This window comes from Triticum dicoccoides, chromosome 3A (assembly GCF_002162155.2).
Source record: "Triticum dicoccoides isolate Atlit2015 ecotype Zavitan chromosome 3A, WEW_v2.0, whole genome shotgun sequence".
Taxonomy (NCBI): Eukaryota; Viridiplantae; Streptophyta; class Magnoliopsida; order Poales; family Poaceae; genus Triticum; species Triticum dicoccoides.
In genome coordinates, this window is record NC_041384.1 from 638000399 (window position 1) to 638021778 (window position 21380).

General features: G+C 42.5%; 1 protein-coding gene across 3 annotated transcripts; it reads left to right on the top strand.

Moving 5' to 3' along the window:
* Positions 1 to 16328: 16328 nt before the first annotated feature.
* Positions 16329 to 21230, top strand: LOC119269799 (EKC/KEOPS complex subunit bud32-like). 3 transcript variants are annotated; one of them, XM_037551721.1, is made up of 8 exons: positions 16517 to 17993; positions 18406 to 18467; positions 18511 to 18600; positions 18678 to 18791; positions 19101 to 19379; positions 19491 to 19604; positions 20719 to 20791; positions 20899 to 21230. In XM_037551721.1, the coding sequence occupies exons 1-8, from the start codon at positions 16574 to 16576 to the stop codon at positions 20934 to 20936; spliced, it is 2190 nt and encodes a 729-aa protein (XP_037407618.1). In that variant the 5' UTR covers positions 16517 to 16573; the 3' UTR covers positions 20937 to 21230. The 3 variants fall into 3 exon arrangements, with proteins under 3 accessions (XP_037407617.1, XP_037407618.1, XP_037407616.1); XM_037551720.1 differs by lacking the exons at positions 16517 to 17993; positions 18406 to 18467 and adding an exon at positions 16329 to 16485 and having other exon boundaries at positions 20899 to 21173; XM_037551719.1 differs by lacking the exon at positions 18406 to 18467 and having other exon boundaries at positions 17987 to 18083; positions 20899 to 21173.
* Positions 21231 to 21380: the final 150 nt, after the last annotated feature.

Genomic DNA, 21380 nt, shown 5'->3' on the forward strand with positions numbered 1-21380 from the left:
TTAAAGCTTCATATTCAAAAGAGCTTGCCAAGTTGTCTTCTCCTCTTGTTGCTAATGATGATGCTTGTGCTACTAACTCTATCTCTTGTGAAGCATCCATATTAAAGGAGAATGTTGAGATAAGGGCTCAACTTGAGTTGCTATCTAGCAATTACGGGATGTTGGAAGAAAATCATGTAAACCTCACAAGCTTTCATGATGATCTTCTAGTATCCCATAATGTGCTAAAGATAGCTCATGAGGCCATGCTTGCTAAGGTAACATCTAGTGAGCCTCATGTGGATACTAGCACTACTTTTGGTCAAAATGATATATTGCCTTGTGCTAGTCCTCGCGATTCATCCATGCATAACATTGGTACATCTTGTGATGAATTGCTTTCCTTGCCTTGTTGCTCTAACGATGAAGCTTATACTTCCTCTAGTACTTGTGTTGAGACTAACCATGCGGAGAAAATCAAAGAGCTCAAGGCCCAAGTCACTTCTTTGAAGGAAGACTTGGAAAAGAGTCATGAAGGAAAATTCACACTCAATAATATCTTGAGTGTGCAAAAAAAATCCCCCAATGACAAAGGTGGACTTGGATTCAACTCCAACAAGAAGAAGAAGTCCAAAGTGAACAAAAAGAAGGGCCAAGAACAAGTCAAGAATTCGGCCAAGATTGTTTGCTTCAAGTGCAAAGTAGAAGGGCATCATGTTAGATCTTGCCCATTGAAGAAGAAGGCCATTAGTGACAAGCAAGAAGGGAAGCGGCCACAAGTTCGATCTCATGCTCAACCACAAGTTGAAGAAAGTACTCTTCCCAAGAATCCTCAAGCTAATGCTTCTCAAGTTGAGAAATCAAGTGAGAAGAAAGTGAAGAGTAGACGTTGCTACTTATGTCGTGAGAAAGGTCACCTCGCCTCTTCATGCACTAGTGGTAACTTATCCAACCCAATTATTATTGATGATATCTATTCTCTTGGGAAGGATAATGTTGGCAATGTGTTTGCCAAAGTTGTTGGTACTCAAAGTGGTGTCAAGAAGAGAACCATTTGGGTAGCCAAGCCTATTGTGACTAACCTCTTAGGACCCAACTTGGTTGGGGACCAACAAGCTCAAACTTGATCAATAGATGTTGTTGGAGGGCACTGGAGACTTGGCTACTTTATGAAGAATTAAGGGGACTTCATCATTCTAATTGTCTCAAGCCAAGTCAATTGAATAATCAAGATTATATCTTATATCCAATGTGCCTCCTTATGGTAACTTGTACCTCAATTGCTTACATTGAAAGTTACTTGCCCCCTTGCATGTTTTGGTTTTGTTCCTTGCATGTGTTTGTATATGTTGTGCTTCCAACTTGATTATCTTGAGCAATCAAGTATGTGTGTGTTGGTTTGCACATCATGTATGTGTGTGTCATGCGTTGAGCCTTTTGCATCTTGTTTATTTATTAGTTGGCTCTTGTGAGAGATTAATGGAATATCCCATTATGGGGGAGTGATGTGCTTTGTGCACTTCACAATCCTATAAAGGTGGGTACATGGGGAATACCACTTAGTATTGATATTGCAAGCTTATCTAGTCACTATGTGGTATGTCTTCTCATAATAAATTCAAATTCTAAATAGTCCATTAATTATCTCTTGTTGGATCCTTTAATTGCCTCTTGTCTATCTTTAATTGGTATCACATTATGGGGGAGTAATATGCTATGTGTATATTACTAGCCTAGAAAATGTGTACATTTGAGATATTGTCATCTAGAGTTGATATTGTAAATTATCTTGTTCCTAGGTGGCATGTTAGCTCTACAAGTTGCAATTTGCTTTTTGTATGGTGTGAAGATGATGTCGGATATCCTTGCTATCTACCACCGGGAATTATTTCCATTTACTTCTTGTCTTTCGACAATTGGTACTCACTTTTGTGGTAGAATTTATTGATCATCTTTACATTGGCTTTTGTTTTTTATTTGCGTTTTCTCTTGCCAAGGTTTGTATCATCTCCCTTTGTCTTCCATACCACTTGTGGATCTTGTTTAGTGTTTTCTAGATATAGTGAAAGTGGTGATCCCACCTTGTGCATTTTGTATTCAAATGCAAATTCTCTCAATGCACTAGTCTTGGGGGAGCTATCCTATTTTCTATAAAACACTCGTCTTGCGATCCTTATCAAGTGTGTGTTGGTGGAAGGCAAGCCGTTTTCATTTTGGTACTTTGTGCCATCATGAAACTTTGTAGAGAGCTTGGTTTGTTTGGAACCATCCTCTCTTTTGGGAGTTTGATACCTTTTTTGAGTGTATCAATGGATATCTCATTCCTTGATGTATCTTTTATGGATATCCTCCAAGTGATGTTTTATTCATTTGGTATCAGTTCTTGAAAGTCTTGAGCATGCATATTTACTTCTTGTAGTTTCTTTGGCATGTTTTATTTCTTTGACCCAATATATAGGGGGAACTCCACCAAGTCTCAAATTGGATGAGATGTGCATGAAATTCATTTTCATATCTATATGCACATATTTATGTGGAGTTTGTCCTATGTGTTGTTGGTTCTCTAACTCTTTGGTCCCAATGAGTTTGGGTACCATTTTGTTTGTGTTATTGTTCTAGGAACAAGTGGAGATGCATTGGATGCTCGGCTCACTCACAAGGAAGGTGTTGTAACCATGTGCTTATTGGAGTCAAGCTAGGATGATCAATGAACTACTTTGTACCTTCAATTGGTATCTACTACATCCTTCCAATGTTATCTCGGTAACAAGTATCTTCATATACTTCATGCACACATTTCTTGCATCAACCTTGTGTAGGTTGTATCATGGCATGTTATCCATTCTTTCTTGTGATACTTGTTTCCTTTCTCAAAGCATCCCAACAATGATGTCTCGTTGCTAGTTGTGATGTCTTTGATGGGTGTGTGGTAGGAAATCATTTATATACTATAAGACCATATCTAGCCATGTGCTATGCTTCCAAGCAAATATCTTATTGGTATATGTATGACTTCCTTTTGGATATCTTGTTCCTTCGTGTTGTAACTATTTCGGGTGTACATCCTTCTTTGTAGATATATATCATCATGATCTAGTCTACCTAGAACCATATACACTTGAGAGAAATTACATCTCTAGATGATATCCTTTCTTTCACATCCACCTTGTCTTTCTTATGTTATTTCTTTGGTGGCTCCGTGAAAGCTTTTGCCTTGAGTGCGTCTCTTCTATCGTTGCATCTTGATGCGCTCTTGTGTGGTGAACATTATTTTCCTCATGCTTTTCTTTACGAGGTTTTTGCCATCTTAATTGGCATCCCTCGTCTTGACGCACCTTTCATCTTCTATCTTCACCGCGGGTTGTCACAAGCATAGGTTCTCTATATGCTTATTAGTAAGCTTGTGAACCCATTTGCTTGTTGTGTGTGGGAATGATAGGCCTTGCACTGTGTTGCCTCAATCTTTCAAGACTTTATTGATGCTTAATGCTCATCAGTACATTAGTCTTCTCAAGTGCATTGCCTTGACTCACACACATCATTTTGGTTGAGCCCATTCTTAAGTTGTCTCTTTCACTTTTGCTCAACCATGTGTTTGTTACATGTACTAGGCTTAGTTTCCTATATGCTCACTTGCACTTGTTGTAAGTTTCTATTGATTTTGGGGGAGCTATGATCCTATTTTGTGCACTTTGTTTCCGAATTCAAATATTCTTATGTGTGCACAAATCATGGGGAGCCTCTCTAGTTTCTTTAGAACACTCCTTTGCTCATGTCATAATATCTTTTATTCATGTGGCTCGTAGGATCATTGGGCTAGTTGGTTCAATTGGTATCTTTTGATAGCTTGCTTCAATAGATATCTTTTGATTGCTTGGTTGCTTGTTTCTCTCTTTGTTATGTCTTTGTGGCATATCTTCCTTTTGCAATCTTTGGGCCTCAATATAGTTTGTCTTCCTCCAAGTATTTACCGCTGGATGTGTGTATTGCATTCCACTCTCTTGTTGAGAAATACACAATTTATGGAGGACCACAATTTATATTGGCCCTCTAAGCTTTTCACCCATTTTGGCAATCGATGCCAATGGGAGAAGTTTCAGAGAGTTTTGTGGAGAAGCTTTGGTTTATGTTTCCTTAGCTTTTGCATCTCATTCGCATGCATTATTGGTTGTTGCAGTGCATGGTGATGCATAATTCCTTGTATAAACTCTCTTGAAAGTGATTGTCATCAATTACCAAAATGGGGGAGATTGAAAGAACATGCGGTGCCCCCATGTTTGGTTTTGGTAATTGATGACAATCTCTATAGACTAATGGTTGCCTTGAGTTATATTTGAAGGTTTTGTCCATAGGCTTTTCTTGAAGTACATGTGTTGGTTTCAAGGAGAGTTTGTGTTGACCAAGGTGCTATTAAGGAATTATCCAAAGCTTGGTCATGTGAGAGTTGAGCTTATTGCAAGCATGTCTTGAAGAAGAAGATTGTGTGATCATTCATGTTTACCTTCAAGACATCATCCAAATGAAGAGAGTTGGAAAGATTCAAGGTTGATCAAGACTAAGTCAAGAGTGAATCAAGTTGATCAACTCACAAAGCGTAGAAGATGTACCGAGAGGGATCAAGTGATCCCATGGTTTGGTAAGCATTGTCCATTGTGCTTTGTGTACTAACCCATGGTCTATGTGAGAGTTCTACGTGGGGTTAGGTACATGTTCATGGGCTTGTGTCAAGAGGAAGATATCACTCAACCCATGGAGAGGATGACATCAAGTGGTGATCGTCATCAATATTGCCGTGTGCAAGTTCAAGTGGATCATCGCGAAGAGATCAAGTGCTTGAAGCTTGCCGTCCATTGTGGTGACAATGGACTTGTGAAGATGTGCCGAAGAGTGGCTCACCCATAGTGGACTATGGGGGAGCAATCATCTAGTCTTCATCGAGCCAACGCAATCAAGAAAGGTGGTCCAACTTGAGGGAGTCAAGATCGTCATCATCTAGCTCAAGTGGACCATGTGCAAGGCAAAGGTTTGCCCTTTATAGGTTTTCTATTTTACCGGTCTCATGGTGGTAGTTTGGAGACCGGGTTATAGGATCGTTTGCCGTACTATCAAGGGGGCTCTCAAGTTGGTAGCTTGATCGTATCGTTAGTAGAGAGCTCAAACCATTGCATCCTTGCATCATATTTCTTGGTTCTTGTTTGGTTCTCTTTGTGAATCTTAGAGCTTATGGTCATCTTGATGATAAGCTTGAGTTCATCGAAAACGGAGTTCGCATGCATCTTCTATGATGTTTTCGGTGTTGGAGGTTTTACCGGTCTTTTCTGAGGAAGGGTTCTCACCATTTTCTTATGGGCCTTTTATCATTTGCTTATTATTGATATTTCTTTGAATATTGTGTTAGCCCTTGTCGCTAGCTTTCCAACAAATTTGGTTTCATCGAATTCGGAGTCCGTTTGCAAAAGTTGTGGCAGTTTTGGTGTTCTGAAAAGGCTGCAGCGGTACTACCGCGAATTGGAGCGGATGTAATTTTTTACTACCGCTCCAGAGCAGTACTATCGCGGCTCCTATAGCGGTAGTACCGCTCCGGACCAAAAACTCGTCCCAAGTCTTGCGGTGGTAGGCCCGGATGTATTTTTTTAGTACCGCTCGCAAGCAGTAGTACCGCTACCATTTGCGGTAGTACCGTGAGGTCGAGCGGTAGTACCGTGAGGACGAGCGGTAGTACTGCTCCGGCGGTTCTTCTGGCCTTTTGCCTCCTCGCTGTTGTTTTTCAAAGGGGTACTTCCGTCCTAGCGGTAGTACCGCTCCTTGGAGCGGTAGTACCGCTCTGTGCGGGCTGTGAGCATAACGGTTGGATTTTTTCCCACCTATAAAAGGGGGTCTTCTTCCCCAATGAACCTTATCCTTTTAGCTCGTGTTCTTCCCCCATTGTTGACCTTCTTCGAGCTTGCTAACTCTCAATCCCTCCAATGATTCTTGCTAGTTCTTGAGGGAAAAGAGAGAGGAGATCTAGATCCACGTTTCCACCAATCACTTTCTCCTCTAAGTGAGGGGAACCCCTTGGATCTAGATCTTGGAGTTCTTCGTGTTCTTCTTTCGTTCTTCCTCTCATTTTCTTCCCTAGCATTAGTTGCTTTGGTCGGATTGGGAGAGAAGGACTTGGGCACTCCGTGTGCCCTTGCCATTGCATTTGGTGCATCGGTTTGAGTTCTCCACGGTGATACGTGGAAGTGAAGTTTGAGAAGCTTATTACTCTTGGGTGTTTGGGCACCCTCTTTGCTCTTTACTTATGTGCTTTACCTTGTGATAGCCATATTGTTTCTTGTCATATATCTTTCTATCACCTAGTAGTTTATCTTACTTAGCATAAGTTGTTGGTGCACATAGGTGAGCCTAGTTGTTGTAGGTTTTGTGCTTGACAAATTAACCGCTAGGTTTATTCCGCATTTGTTCAAGCCTAAACCATAATTATTTTAAAAGCGCCTATTCACCCCCCCCCCCTCTAGGCGACATCCACGATCTTTCACATGCAAACACTAAGCATGATATCTAGCCTAGATGCACATAAATAAAGCAAAGAACCAATCATGAAGTGGTATACCTTTTGATCGAACTCTTTACCATTGGCGTCAGAATCCAGATGACTCTTGGTAGGCATTGGCGTCGTATAACCTTTGAAGTCTTGCATTCCAAACTTCTTTAGGCAATCTTTGAGGTATTTCTCTTGAGATATGAAGATGTCGTTGCGTTGCTGCCATATTTGAAGACCAAGGAAGAACTTCAGCTCACCCATCATGGACATCTGATATTGCTCTTGCATCATGTATCCAAACTCATAACTGTATTTATGATTAGTGCAACCGAAGATAATGTCATCCACATATATTTGGCACACAAACAGTTCACCATCATATGTCTTCGTGAAGAGTGTGGGATCCAGGGAACCAGGTTTGAAGCCTTTGCTATTCAGGAAGTCTTTGAGTGTGTCATACCAAGCACGAGGGGCTTGTTTGAGGCCATACAGTGCCTTGTTGAGCTTGTAAACCATGTCAGGATATTTTGGATCTTCAAAACCAGGCGGTTGTGCAACATACACTTCTTCTTCAATCTTGCCATTGAGAAAGGCGCTCTTCACATCCATTTGATACAGAAGGATGTTATGACGATTTGCATAGGGTAGCAGTATGCATATAGCTTCAAGCCTAGCCACAGGAGCAAATGTTTCATCGAAGTCAATTCCTTCGACTTGAGTGTATCCTTGAGCAACGAGACGAGCCTTGTTTCTGACAACTTGACCATGCTCATCTTGCTTGTTGCGATATATCCATTTAGTGCCTATGATATTGTGTTTACGAGGATCAAGACGCTTGACCAGTTCCCATACATTATTCAGCTCAAACTGTTGAAGCTCTTCTTGCATAGCTTGAATCCATTCAGGTTCCATGAAGGCTTCATCAACTTTTTTGGGTTCAGATATTGAGACGAATGCAAAGTGCCCACAGAAATTTGCTAGTTGTGTTGCCCTTGAACGAGTGAGTGGACCAGGTGCATTGATGCTATCAATTATCTTCTCAATATGTACTTCATTTGCAACACGAGGATGAACTGGACGAAGATTTTGCTCTTGCTGATCATTGTCATCGTTTGAAGGATTGTCTTCAGGATGAGCATTGTCTTCAGGTTGATTAGGTACAGAGATGATAAGTTCCTCTTCAGGTTGTACTTCAGACGGTATGATTTCTCCAGTTCCCATAAGCTTGATGGATTCACTGGGTGGAATTTCATCTAGCACATTTGGTAGGTGCTCTCTTTGCGAGCCGTTAGTCTCATCGAACCACACATCCACAGTTTCAACCACTTTATAGTGAAAGAGGTTGAAGACTCTGTAGGAGTGCAAATCCTTTCCGTAACCAAGCATAAAACCTTCATGTGCTTTCGGTGCAAATTTTGAAGTGTGATGTGGATCCTTGATCCAGCACCTAGCACCAAATACTCTGAAGTAACTCACATTTGGCTTCTTACCGGTGAGGAGTTCATAGGATGTTTTCTTCAGAAGCTTGTGAAGATAAACACGGTTGATGACATGGCATGCAGTATCAATAGCTTCAGGCCAGAACTTTCTTGGTGTCTTGTATTCATCGAGCATCGTCCGAGCCATCTCAATGAGTGTTCTGTTCTTGCGTTCCATGATGCCATTCTGCTACGGTGTGTACGGAGCTGTGAACTTATGAGTGATGCCCTAGCCTCCGATGCCAGAGCCAGCATTCTGAAGCGTTTGCAAGAAGACATACGGAAAGCTGTGGTCCTGCTAAGAAATCTACCATGTACAAATCATCTTTCCGATACCCTTCAAAGACTAGAGGCTTGTCAGATTCCATTAGAACAAGGCAACGATATTTTCCAAATATCACAATCATGTTCAAATCACAAAGCATTGAGACATACATTAAGTTGAAACCAAGGGATTTAACAAGCATCACTTTATGCATGTGTTGATCCTTTGAGATTGCAACTCTACCTAGACCCAATACCTTGCTTTTACCAGTATCAGCAAATGTGATGTGACTTTTGTCAGATGGACGTAGGGTTGAGTCCATGAGAAGACTTCGTTTGCCAGTCATGTGATTAGTACATCCACTATCAATAATCCATTCTGAAGCAGCTGGTGTCATACCCTACAATGCAGTTAGGGGGATAGGCTTCATGAAGAGCATTGTGAAGCATAAACATTTGACGAGCAAGAGGATTATTAAAGCTTAGATCGAGGTTAGGACTGATAGGACAAGTAGCAAATGACTCAGGAACAAAATACATAATAACACCATTTGGGCATTTGATCTTGCGCCCTACAAGATGTTTTAGGTCCCCAGCAATAGCTTCAGACGCATTTGATTTTCGGCTGGAGACCTTTCCTTGCAAAAGATAGTTAAGCTTTCTTAGCCACCCACATCTTCAAGGGTGGCTTCGAAGTAATGAGTCTAAGTGCAGCATCTGAGAACTTTGGCTTTGGAGCCCTAGCAAATAGTCTTGCAGGTGGAGAATAGTACTCATAAGAATAAGCAGAGTAGTTATGGGTCTTATGAACATGGCGGTTTGATGAAACACGCTCATATTCATAGGCCTGAGTATGGTTTCCCTGCAAAACATTTGATGAAACTGTCTATATGAAGCCTTTGGACCATATGAAGCCTGTGGTCTGGGGTTTGTCTTCTTCCCTTGTGGTGTCATGACGACATTCGCAAGAAGATTCTCCAGACACCTTTTTGGCACGCAGACTTTCTTCATAGGTGGCCCATTCCTGCAGTTAGTACCAATATACCTGGCAAACACTTCACCATTCTGATTCTTAAACAGTTTATAGTTTTCATCAAAGGATTCATCAATGATGATGGGATTAGCACAAGTGAAGCCAGATAGGGTGGATGGATCCACTGAAGGTTACTTTGCAGCAACCCATGTGGTTTTGGGATACTGCTCAGGTTTCCAGTAAGAGCCATCAGCATTCATTTTCCTCTCCAACCCAACACCCTCTTTCCTAGGGTTTCGGTTCAGGATCTGCCTTTTGAGGACATCACATAGTGTCTGATGCCCTTTGAGACTTTTGTACATCCCTGTTTCAAGCAATGTCTTCAACCTAGCATTTTCATCAACAATAGCAGTGGCATCCTCAACAGAGGGGTTAGTTACCACATCAACAGTTGAAGGTATTGCAACGGTAGCAGCAGTAGAACATCCAGCAACAAAAGTAGCGTTATCACACTCAAGGCATTTAAGACATGGTGGTTCAAATCCTTCCTGAGCGGGACTGGTCTGTTCGGCGCGAAGTGACTTGTTTTCCTTTTGAAGATCTTCATGAGCCGCTCTCAATTTCTCAAGTTCTTGCTTCCTTTGAAGATAATCGTAGGAAAGCTTTTCATGAGTTGTTGAGAGCGTTTCATGACGACTTTCAAGTTCCTCATAATTAACATGAAGATTTTTTATGTCTTCAATTAAGGACTGAGATTGAGTCATTTCAGCGTCCAACAGGTCATCGCTTTTGTCTAACAATTTTTGAATATGTTCCATAGCTTTCTGTTGTTCAGTTGCAATTTTAGCAAGTGTTTTGTAGCTGGGTTTGGAATTACAATCAGAGTCATCTTCACTTGATGTTTGAAAGTAAGCATCACGTGAGTTTACCTTGGCACCACGTGCCATGAAGCAGTAGGTTGGAGAGGATGGATCGGGTTCGGGAGACATTGTTTTAAGTGACTCCTTGAAGTCGAGGAACCAGGGATCCTGACATGTCTGATGACCTTCATAAACATCAGAAATCTGATCCCATATAAGCTTTGCATTGCAGAGATGCATGATGCGCCCGAACTCATCTTTGGACAGAGAGGAGCATATAATGTCCTTCGCCTTGACATCCAGCATAGTGAACTTCTGAATGTCTTCGGCATCTGCCATCTTGCATAAGTCGGTGAGGCCAATCTCTGTGTCCGTCCAAAGCTCACTGTCCATTGCAAGGAGTCGCTTCCTCATCATAGTCTTCCATTTGGGATAATCAGTGCCATCGAAGACGGGGCACGCAGCGGAGACTTTGATTATCCCTGCAGTCGACATAGCTAAAACTCCAGGTGGTTAAACCGAATCACACAGAACAAGGGAGTACCTTGCTCTGATACCAATTGAAAGTGCTAGTGATCGACTAGAGGGGGGGTGAATAGGCGATTTTTATGAAAGTCTTCAAAACATGTAAGTTTCAAAGACAATCGATAGAAATGAACCTATTAACATGCAGCGGAAAGTAGACTACACTAGGCAAGCCATAGTCAAGTATTCAATGAAGTGAAAGCACGAAAACTAATAGCATCTAGGCGGTATGGATCAGGATGGAAAACAGTATGAAGCCAATCAGAACAAGCAGTCACAGAGTGAAGACAAATAGATAATGCAAACAGACAATGACTTCACAATGACCAACTGTAAATAAATAGATGGAAAGGATATAACTAGTTGCTCGTTGAAGACAATGATTTGTTGGACCAGTTCCAGTTGCTGTGACAACTGTACGTCTGGTTAGGGAGGCTAAGATTTAACTCAAAAGACCGTGTCTGCACCTTATTCCCCTTGAGCTAAGGACACCCAGTCCTCGCCCAATCACTCTGGTAAGTCTTCAAGGGAGACTTTCAAACCTTCACAGACTTCGTTCACCGACGATCCACAATGGCTCTTGGATGCTCAGAATGTGACGCCTAACCGGCTGGAGGATTCACAGTCCTCAAGTGTAACAAGTCTTCAGATCACACAGACAGGAAGACTTCAGTGATGCCTAACACTCTTTGGCTCTGGGTGTTTAGGGCTTTGTCCTCGCAAGGATTTCTCTCTCAAAGGCTTCGAGGTGGGTTGCTCTCAATCGACAAAAGTCGTGCACTAACTCTGAGAAGCCAACCAATTTATGGTGTAGGGGGTGGGCTATTTGTAGCCACTAGGCAACCCGACCTGATTTGTCCGAAATGACCCTAAGTCACTAAGGAACTGACACGTGTTCCAACGGTCAGATTTCAAACACACGCAACAACTTTACTTGGGCTACAAGTAAAGTTGAATCATCTAGCTCTGGATAAGATTCGCTCTCATTGTCTTCGCTCGAAGACATAGGATTTTGGTTAAGCATCACTTCAGTCACTCTGACTTTGTTCACTAGGACCCCACTTAACAGTGCGGCTGTTCCTATGACTCAACAAAGAAGAAAAGGAAACAAGGAAACAACTAAGTCTTCGCGCTCCATAGTCTTCACTCAATGTCTTCTCTTGTCATAGTCTTTAATGTGAATATCTTCACATAGCACCTTTGTCTTCAATGTCTTCATACATTTTTAGGGGTCATCTCCGGTAGGAAAACCGAATCAATGAGGGACTACTACCTGTGTTATCCTGCAATTCTCACAAACACATTAGTCCCTCAACCAGGTTTGTCGGCAATACTCCAAAACCAACTAGGGGTGGCACTAGATGCACTTACACTAACTCGTGTCACAATCGTTTGTCCTCTGACAGTGATAATTCTTCTATTCGGACTAGCTGGGACCCATGGTTCATTCCAAATATTGACCATCTCGCCGGTCCCAATCCTCCAGATATAACCAAGCTTAAAATTTTCTAGTCCCATCAGTATACTCTGCCAGGTGAAAGAAGAACCATTCTTTGGAGTAGCCTGCAAAAGGGTTCCATTAGGGAAATACTTGGCCTTAATAACTCTTGCACCAAGGGAGTCTGGATTAGTAATAAGTCTCCAACTTTGTTTCACGAGCATCGCAAGATTAAAGGATTGGAGGTCCTTGAATCCCATACCCCCCTCATTTTTTGGATAGCACAATTTCCACCAAGAGAACCAATGCACTTCCTATGTTCCTCATCATCACCCCACCAGAACTGAGCAATTAAATCTGTGGTATCCTTACAAATACCCAAAGGTAAGCTAAATACTGACATAGCAAAAACTGGGATAGCCTGAGCCACCGACTTTAATATAATATCCTTACCGCCAGCGGACAGCTGCTTCTCCATCCATCCCTTGAGTCTTTCATTTATCATTTCACAAAAGTGTCTGAAACAATCGCTCCTATCCGCCCCCACCATGGCAGGCAGGCCAAGATATTTATCAGATGGAGCCTCCGTATCAATATGAAGCAACTGGCAAATTTCAGTCCTAGATACCACATGTGTATTAGGACTAAAAAATATACTTGATTTTGATAGACTCACCATTTGACCTGAACTTTGGCAGTAGGAATCTAGCACACGATGTAAGGAAGCTACATTTAAAACATCTGCGCTCATGAGAATTAGAGAGTCATCAGCAAATAAAAGGTGTGATACCGATGGTGCATTTCTGCACACTCTTATTCCCTTAATGCCACCAACCTCTTCTTCAAACTGCAATAGACTAGAAAGCCCTTCCGCGCAAAGGAGAAAGAGGTAAGGGGAGAGGGGATCCCCCTGCCTAATCCCCCTAGTAGGAGTAAAAATATCTGTTTCCTGAGAATTGAATCTCACTTTATACCTCACCGAGTTGACGCACGCTATCATCATATCAATCCAATGCTCATGAAAGCCTAGTTTGTGCATCGTATCCCTCAGAAAATTCCATTCAACTCGGTCATATACTTTGTGCACGTCAAGCTTAACCGCACATAATCCCGTTTTGCCCGACCTCTTGTTTTTTATCTTATTAATACATTCATATACTATCAAGATGTTATCCGTAACCATTCTACCCGGAACAAAAGTACTTTGCGTTGGGGATATAATTTCCGGCAGAATGTTTTCCAAGCGTAGTGCTAACATCTTTGAAACAATTTTATAAAGGACATTGCATAAGCTAATAGGACGAAACTGAGTAACTAGTTCAGGGGATTCAACCTTGAGGATCATGACAATTGTTGTATCATTCCACTCATCTGGAATTTTCCTGGAATTTATTGCAACCATTACCTCCTGAGTTATTTCCTCTCCAAGAATATGCCAATACTTTTTGAAAAATATAGCATGCAATCCATCAGGCCCGGGCGCCTTCAGATCTCCAATACTATAAACAGCCTTGCGAACATCTTCTGCCGTGAACGATGCCATCAACATATCATTCATTTGATTTGTGACTTTCGGTTGCACTTTAGCTAGCACTTCCGGACTTGTTTGCTGCACTTCTTGTGTGAAAAGGTTAGAAAAATAATTCTGAACATGGAGATTAAGGGCTGCATTACCTTCTAACCAATTTCCACCTTCACTTTTAAGTTTCTTGATGAAATTTCTTTTCATTCTCGCAGGTGCGAACGCCTGAAAGAACACGGTATTCTGGTCACCGCTAGTTAGCCAGGTCGTCCGTGAAATCTGCCTTGCTTGGATCTCCTCCAATTCCAATAAGTATTCTATTAGTTCCTCCAGCTCTTTCTTTTTCTCCTCATTTTCCGCATTCATCGGCCCGGACATTACTTTTTCCATGTCTCGCTGAGCTTTACGCAAACGCTTTTTTGGTTTTTTTAAGACCCGCTGGTCCCAATCATGAAACTGTGTGCATCATATTAAGCTTTTTATAAATATTTGTTGCCATTGGATCAGAGCCAACCTTCGCCCAAGCCTGTAGTACCGTCTCATTAAACTTCTCTTCCCGTAACCAGCGAGCTTCAAACTTTTTCTGCTGGCCACTTCCACCTGCAACCGGCTAGGAATAATACTCTGTGTTAACTAACAATGACCGGTGGTTAAATTCCAAGTTCTCTAATGCCACCTGTGGGAACAATCTTGACCAAATCTCATTTACTAATCCTCTATCGAGTCTTTCTCTGATCCTTCCTCTTCCTCATTTTTCTACTATTTTTAGTTTATTAATATAAACTCACCTGAAGTTTTTTTAAGTCTCATGTATTTTTTTAGGAAATTACTAGCACATATGTCTGTGCATTGCAACGGGAGAGAAAATTGATGTGTACTTAAATTTAGAGAACATTAGATGTGCAAGTATGACATATCAACTCATTAAGTAGTTTTAACTGACACACTTAATTTCCCTAAGGGCACTCCGCACTATATTTGAACTTATAATCATATATATATGTATTAACCCTAAATCTAGGTTGTGAATGTGCAGTTGATGAACATACAATACGGCCAAGTTAAACATTGTCGGATTGCAATTTTATATTAAGTTATATCATAATCCCGCGTAATATACTGTCTATCTCATGTTCATCGACAATCCCGCGTAAAAAGCATCCAGAACATTGGGACTTGATTTCTTCTTTTTGAGAAATGTGAGTTAAATCCTCCCTACTCATTTATAACAAAACAATTATGTGTTCGTTTCTCCAGGGATAATCGGTACCCACTCCTCACCCTCTATCAATTCATGAAGCGGTTTATTGATTTTCCACACAACTTGTAAACATATATGAACTGATGAAATTTAGTGTAAGAAAATGAGAAGCCAGTATTTAAATTGATAAGTAAATAAACCCTCTCATCTGAATTTAAAGCGCTCGAGGGCAAAACTCTACGACCAAGAGACAGCCTCGCGTGAAGATTAAATGCATCTAACTGTAGCCAGTGACTGTGTGAAGAAGCAATTTCCACGTAAATATTACATTTTGGCTGCCACGTGGGATAATTGAGCCCGCATACAATGCACCAGTCGAAGGAAAGAAAACCCATCGCATACATTGGCTGATGCCCTATAACGATCTGCTGGAGAGAATAAATCAAGCATTTTTATCGAACGGCCCAAAAATAACGGACATACTCATTGCACCTGGCTTAATAATGATGGATGAATGTAATAGAAAGAAGTACGAGCTAGCCCAATTTACTAACTCAAGGTTTCTTTTTAGTTCATTTTTCAAAAAAATAATCTTGTTTTCAAATTTGTCCAGAAATTCAAACATTGTTTAGATTTTGAAAATTTGTTCACTTCTTTTCAATTTTTTTTGCAAACTTAACAAAGTTTAAATCTTTCGCTGCAATTTTTAGATAAAAAAAACCGAAGAACTACAATGGCTAGGGACGTTGTTAACTTACGGGAGGTCATATGATTGGTCCCACTCACACACAATTTTTTGTTAGCCTTTTTTGTGTTTTGCTTTGCCACTCTCTCTTTTCTTTAAAGGCCGCGCTGCTAAACTTGCACCGAAGGCAGGCTGGTGTAATGGCTAGGTACGCGGGTGTGGCAGCAGCTGGTTGCTGGTTCGAGCTAGTCCTGGCCATCTTAGGCCCGGCCCTGTCGGCCCACCCAGTCCCGGCCCTAAAATCCAGGGCCTAGGCCCGATGGGCTTGCGCGTGGGCTGGGCTTGGGCCTGAGTTTTGAGCCCACCAGCAGGGCCTGGACGGGCTTGGGCTTGGCATATTGGTATTTTAAGGAAGAGGCCCGGCCCACGGCCCTAAGCCTTAAGGGCTTTTCAGGGCTTTTTACCAGATGGGCCGGGTTTGGACTTGAAAAGTAGGCCCGATGGTAGGGCCTGGGAGGGCCTGGGCCTCAGTTTTCTGCCGTGGGCTTTTTCAGGCCCGGCCCGGCCCGGCCCATGGCCAGATATAGTTCGAGCCCACCACCAAAAGCAAACTAGCTCGAGAGGATTTGTGACAGACGAAAAAACATCTGGTCCCACCGCAAACCAAAAAAAGTGAAGAAACAATCCTTCCTTTAAAATTAGATAGATTAAAAATAGAAATTAGAAATTAGAATAGATTAGATTATAAAAATAGAAATAGAAATAGAAATAGATAAAGAATAAAGATATAAAGATAAAGATGGACTCTTGTTTTTTTGAAACTCTTGTGTGAAATCTATTTTTTCTCTGCACGTGGCAGGATTTGCTACGGCTTACCGGCCCAGTTACCCAAAGGGCGCCTAGGTTCTCCTGGTTGGCCAGCAGTGCTTCTGTTCCGAACCCCGAACCCCGCCGCCGCCGCCCTCCTCCTCCGTCAGCCTCGCCCCGGAGCAGCGCGTCGTTGGCGGCGGAGGCCGTGTAAACCCATAAAGGTCAGTTCTCCACGACCCACCACTCCCGCTTCCTCTCTGCTCCAGACCAAATTGTGTCCGTATTGGGTTGGGGATTCACCGGGCCGTGATGGCGACGGTGATGAGGAGATCAGTAACGGCGCTTAGCCTGATCCAGAGCTCCCTCGCGCCAAGATCGAGGCTGGGACGCTGCCGAATCCGTCGCGCTATGTGCTCCGGCGCGTGGCAGGAGGGGGAATCCGAGGCGGCGGTGCGCGACGTCGTGTGCTTCGGCTCCGGGAGCCTGGACGAGGTGGGAAGCAGGCTGGATCGCCTGAACCTGGCCATATCGCCGGCCCTGGTCAGGCGGGTGATCGATTCTTGTAGCGAGAGGAGTGATTCAGGCAGGAGGCTGCTGCGGTTCCTATCGTGGTGCCGCTCTAAGGACCTCGCCGGATTGGGGGATGAGGAGCACGACAGGGCGATTGCGGTGCTTGCGCGGATGGGTGACCTCACCGCTATGAAAATTGCTGTCGGAGATGGAGAGAAGGATGGCCGTAGGATGGCTCCGGAGACGTTCACCGCTGTGGTCGAGGCTCTTGTCAAGGCAGGGAAGGAGGATGAAGCTGTTAGGTTGTTCAGAGGCTTGGAGAGGCAGAAATTGCTGCCTCAGCAAGGCCCGGGTGCTGGAGGGGAAGGCATATGGTGCAGCAGCCTTGCCATGGTCCAGACATTGTGCATGAAGGGCTATGCTCGTGAGGCGCAGGGTGTTGTGTGGCACCATAAGAGCAAACTCTCAGCGGAGCCCATGGTCAGCATCGTTCAGCGTAGCCTCCTCCATGGATGGTGCGTCCATGGAAATGCTAAGGAAGCTCGGAGAGTCCTTGATGATATCAAGTCCTCAGGCTGCCCATTGGGATTGCCGTCGTTCAACGACTTTCTAAACTGCGTGTGCAATAGAAACCTCAAGTTTAATCCTTCTGCGCTTGTTTCTGAGGCCATGGATATCTTAACTGAGATGAGGTCCTATGGTGTCACCCCTGATTCATCCAGCTTCAACATCTTACTGTCTTGTTTGGGACGAGCAAGAAGAGTGAAAGAAGCATACAGAATCCTCTATTTGATGAGGGAAGGAGAAGAAGGGTGCTCACCTGACTGGGTTAGCTACTATCTTGTAGTTAAGGTCCTCTATTTGACCGATAGAATTATCAGAGGAAAAAGGCTTGTAGAAGATATGCTTGAAAGTGGGGTGCTTCCGACAGCAAAGTTTTTCCATGGCCTCATTGGCATCCTTTGTGGGACAGAGAAAGTTGATCATGCTCTTGACATGTTCAGAATTATGAAGAGTTGTGAGTTAGCGGACACTCATACATATGATCTGCTTATAGAAAAGCTTTCTAGGAACGGTAGGTTCGAGGTTGCAAAGGAGTTATGGGATGATGCTACTAAGAATGGCATTGTGTTAGGGTGCTCATCGGATCTGTTGGATCCCTTGAAGACAGAAGTATTCAGACCAGTTCGTCCTGCACAAAGACAGACCTCTCAGAACTGTAAGAGCTTGATCCGAACTAAGAAGGGTACTGCTGCTCGAGCAATAAATAAGTAGGACACTCTGTCCCAGGACAAAGCAGGGAGTCTAGGTACTATGGGACTAGTCAACTTATCCGAGCATATTTGCTTCTAAACCTTTGGTTTGGAACTATGTATGATGAGTTGATGACCCTTGTTTTTGTTGTTACTTAATAAACTCAATTAATCAGTTGTCAAATCTTTCCTGAATCTTACATGTAATTACCCTATTTTTATGTGGAATCCGTTCCATGACTACTGTTTTTAATAGTCAAGTGAACTACTATAATTCAGTGAAGCTGTTACTTTTGCTTTTAGTATTTTATTGCCGTTCTGCCATTATAGTAGTTTGCAAAAATGACTGGCACTCTGGCAGTATTGTATAGCAACTGCCCTCCTTAATCCTTATGTCGAAGTTCTCTATCATAAAGTATACTGTTATGATTAGTTTTTTTGTTTGCTGACCTTTCCCCCTTTTCTTTATTGTCACTGTTACAGTTCTGTTTTAAGCGCACATCGAACTTTATGGACATATCTCAGGAGCAACAACAAGATTTTGGTGTGCTACTAAAGCAGGGGGCTGAAGGAGTGAGTCAAAACTCTAGACTTATATAGTTTCAGTTTGTCCTGTACCTGTTTTCAATAGTTTGTTTGCTTGTTTGCAGAGGGTATTTGTTTCTACATTTGTTGGACGAAAATGCGTAATCAAAGAGCGCTTTTCAAAGAAGTACCGTCACCCATTGCTGGACTCAAAGCTGACTCTAAAACGCTTAAATGCTGTCAGTCTCCTTAACCTATGTGCTTTTCTTTTGAGATAATGTACCCCTTCCAGTTTTCTTTATGTTAAGATTAATTGTACAAACATTCTTTCAAAGATGAATAGTATTGATACCAAATTTCTTTCTTATTTTGTTTATCAAGCAGCAAAGAGTTCCATATGCTTTTAAGGATAGAAGTATAACTCTTGTACAGTTTCATATTGAAAGAGAATGATAGAATCATAGAGTGATCTGTGTTCACGTGTTAGGTTGTAACATGTACAAATGATATTAAAACTTGCCTTACCTCGGTCTCCCTTCCATCTGTAGGAAGCTAGATGCATGACAAAAGCGAGGCGGCTTGGTGTTCCTACACCAGTTCTGTATGCTGTGGACCCTCTTCAACATACATTAACCTTTGAGTATGTGGATGGCTTGTGCGTCAAAGATATTCTTCTTGGATTTGGGTCAAATGGGATAAATGAAGAACGTCTTAATGACATTGCCACACAGATAGGTAATGCAGTTGGCAAACTACACGATGGAGGTCTTGTCCATGGTGATTTGACAACTTCAAATATGATGATCAAGAACAGCACCAATCAACTGGTGCGCACAATATTCTTTGTTTTCCCCTGTTTTAATTCATCTATTTACTGTGTTAACTTAAAAAGTTTGCATATGGCTATCAATTTACCACATTATATTTTCATTTTGCAGGTTCTTATTGATTTTGGTCTGAGCTTTACATCAACTATTCCCGAGGACAAGGCAGTGGACCTATATGTTCTTGAGAGAGCCTTGATTTCCATGCATTCTTCATGTGGGGGTGTGGTAAGTGAATTGTGTAAATCATGTACACTAGGATATTTTGTGTCTTTGTTTACTCCCAAGTTATGACTCTTACATGTGCCTCTGCGATCTTCTTGCCTTCACGCGTGCCTCTGCGATCTTCTTGCCTTCACGCGTGCTGGACTCAAAGCTTGGTAGCCTTCACGCGTATCATTCCTTGGTAGCCAGAGTGCATAAGCACCCTGCACCATTGTGGCTCTTTCCTCTTCTGAAGCGCCAGCAAACCACGATGGCAGCCATCTAGATAGTGCACTCTGAGAGCCTGCCGAAACCGGCAGGATCGCCACCGGAGCTCCCAATTCCGAGTGCATGAATTTCCAGAACAGTGCTGATGACATTCCCAAAACCTAAGGTAGAGCGTTTCCTCCCTACCACATACAGCACAAAACACACCCATCTTGATATGTCGATGAAGGAGCTCGGCTCCAACAACGAGTCCATTGCACATTAGTCGCCAAGTATGATTTTTTGCTTTATTTGGAGTGCCTGTGTCCCAAAGGGCAAGCCACTCCATGTGGTCGGCGACTGTCGAGGAAGATTCCGGCCGTCCAGTCTTCACACGGTTCTTTGCTATGCTCAGGTGGTGCTGACTTGACCGTAAACTGTCCATTTTTGAAACACTTCTAATACTATAGTATTCTATAAAAAATATGATGGTAAAAACATGAGAACTGATTATATTGAAAGTATGTGTATATAATGATCGTCATATTAGCACTACTTTCAGTCGGTCAACGTAGATATACTTGCTCATACTAGTACGCAAGTTGCCTCCTGTACACCGTGCAGTGTCCGAAATGACATACCTATACAGAGACCACAAGGTTAAATTAATTTGTCAAAATTGTTATTCTGCGATTGTTAGCACACCTACTCCATTTATCTTGAGGAAATATTCATGTCTTGTGTGTGACTTCCTAGCCGTTTTTCACACCCTGCCTTAGAAGAACGGTGTTCCAAAATAACATGGGGTTTGACAAATCAGAATATATTAGCAGTTAGTCCGGTGCCATGGGATTTTCCGTGCTCGACATGGACTGCCTTTATTACTGTTCCAGTTTTGTGGATAACAGCCACCCATTTTGCTTTGAATTAGATGGAGAAGATCCTTGCAGCGTACCGAAAAGCTTCAAGGCAGTGGTGTGCCACTACGAACAAGCTAGCTCAAGGTATTATATGTTGCCATGGCCCTTCCGCAAAGTACGATGTCCATTTGCTGCCTCATGTTTTAACCTAACCTCATGGCTTATTTCTGTTCCTTGCATGGATTTTTCAGTCAGGCAGCGGGGCAGAAAACGAACAATGGTTGGGTAAAACTTGACCCGGAGTTGCTGAATGCGACGAATTGAACCTGCATTACCATCCATTGTGTGTGTTAGTTTGCATGTAGCGGTTCAGCGGAATTGGCTCTTGCAGAATTGAAATGGATGTCAACGTGTCAAGTGAATCATTTGTAACACTGCTTGTTGTACTTCCGTTAGGAATCATATATCTCCCAACTCTTTAACTTGTGAGTTTTGGATGATCGTTGTGCATCTTTGTGAACCTGTACGTTTACTTTGTTGCGGTGCATCTGGTTGAAATGTGAATTGATGTAATTTACTGAAATTACAACCATGTGTGTTCTCCGCATTAGCAGAAGTTTGAACGAAACTCAAACTCCGTCGCACCAGTGTTATACTACCAAATCACTTTGCACCGAGCAGCAGCTTGAATCATAGTGATTTTCCCACGAATTTTCTGCGTCAGAGAAAAATT

Excerpts from the sequence above, each read along its gene's own strand:
- LOC119269799 (XM_037551721.1), top strand. The coding sequence starts at position 16,574 with ATGGCGACGGTGATGAGGAGATCAGTAACGGCGCTTAGCCTGATCCAG. Across the intron at positions 17,994-18,405 it reads AAGACAGACCTCTCAGAACT|CCTCCTTAATCCTTATGTCG; the intron begins GTAAGAGCTTGA and ends TATAGCAACTGC. Across the intron at positions 18,792-19,100 it reads CTCTAAAACGCTTAAATGCT|GAAGCTAGATGCATGACAAA; the intron begins GTCAGTCTCCTT and ends TTCCATCTGTAG.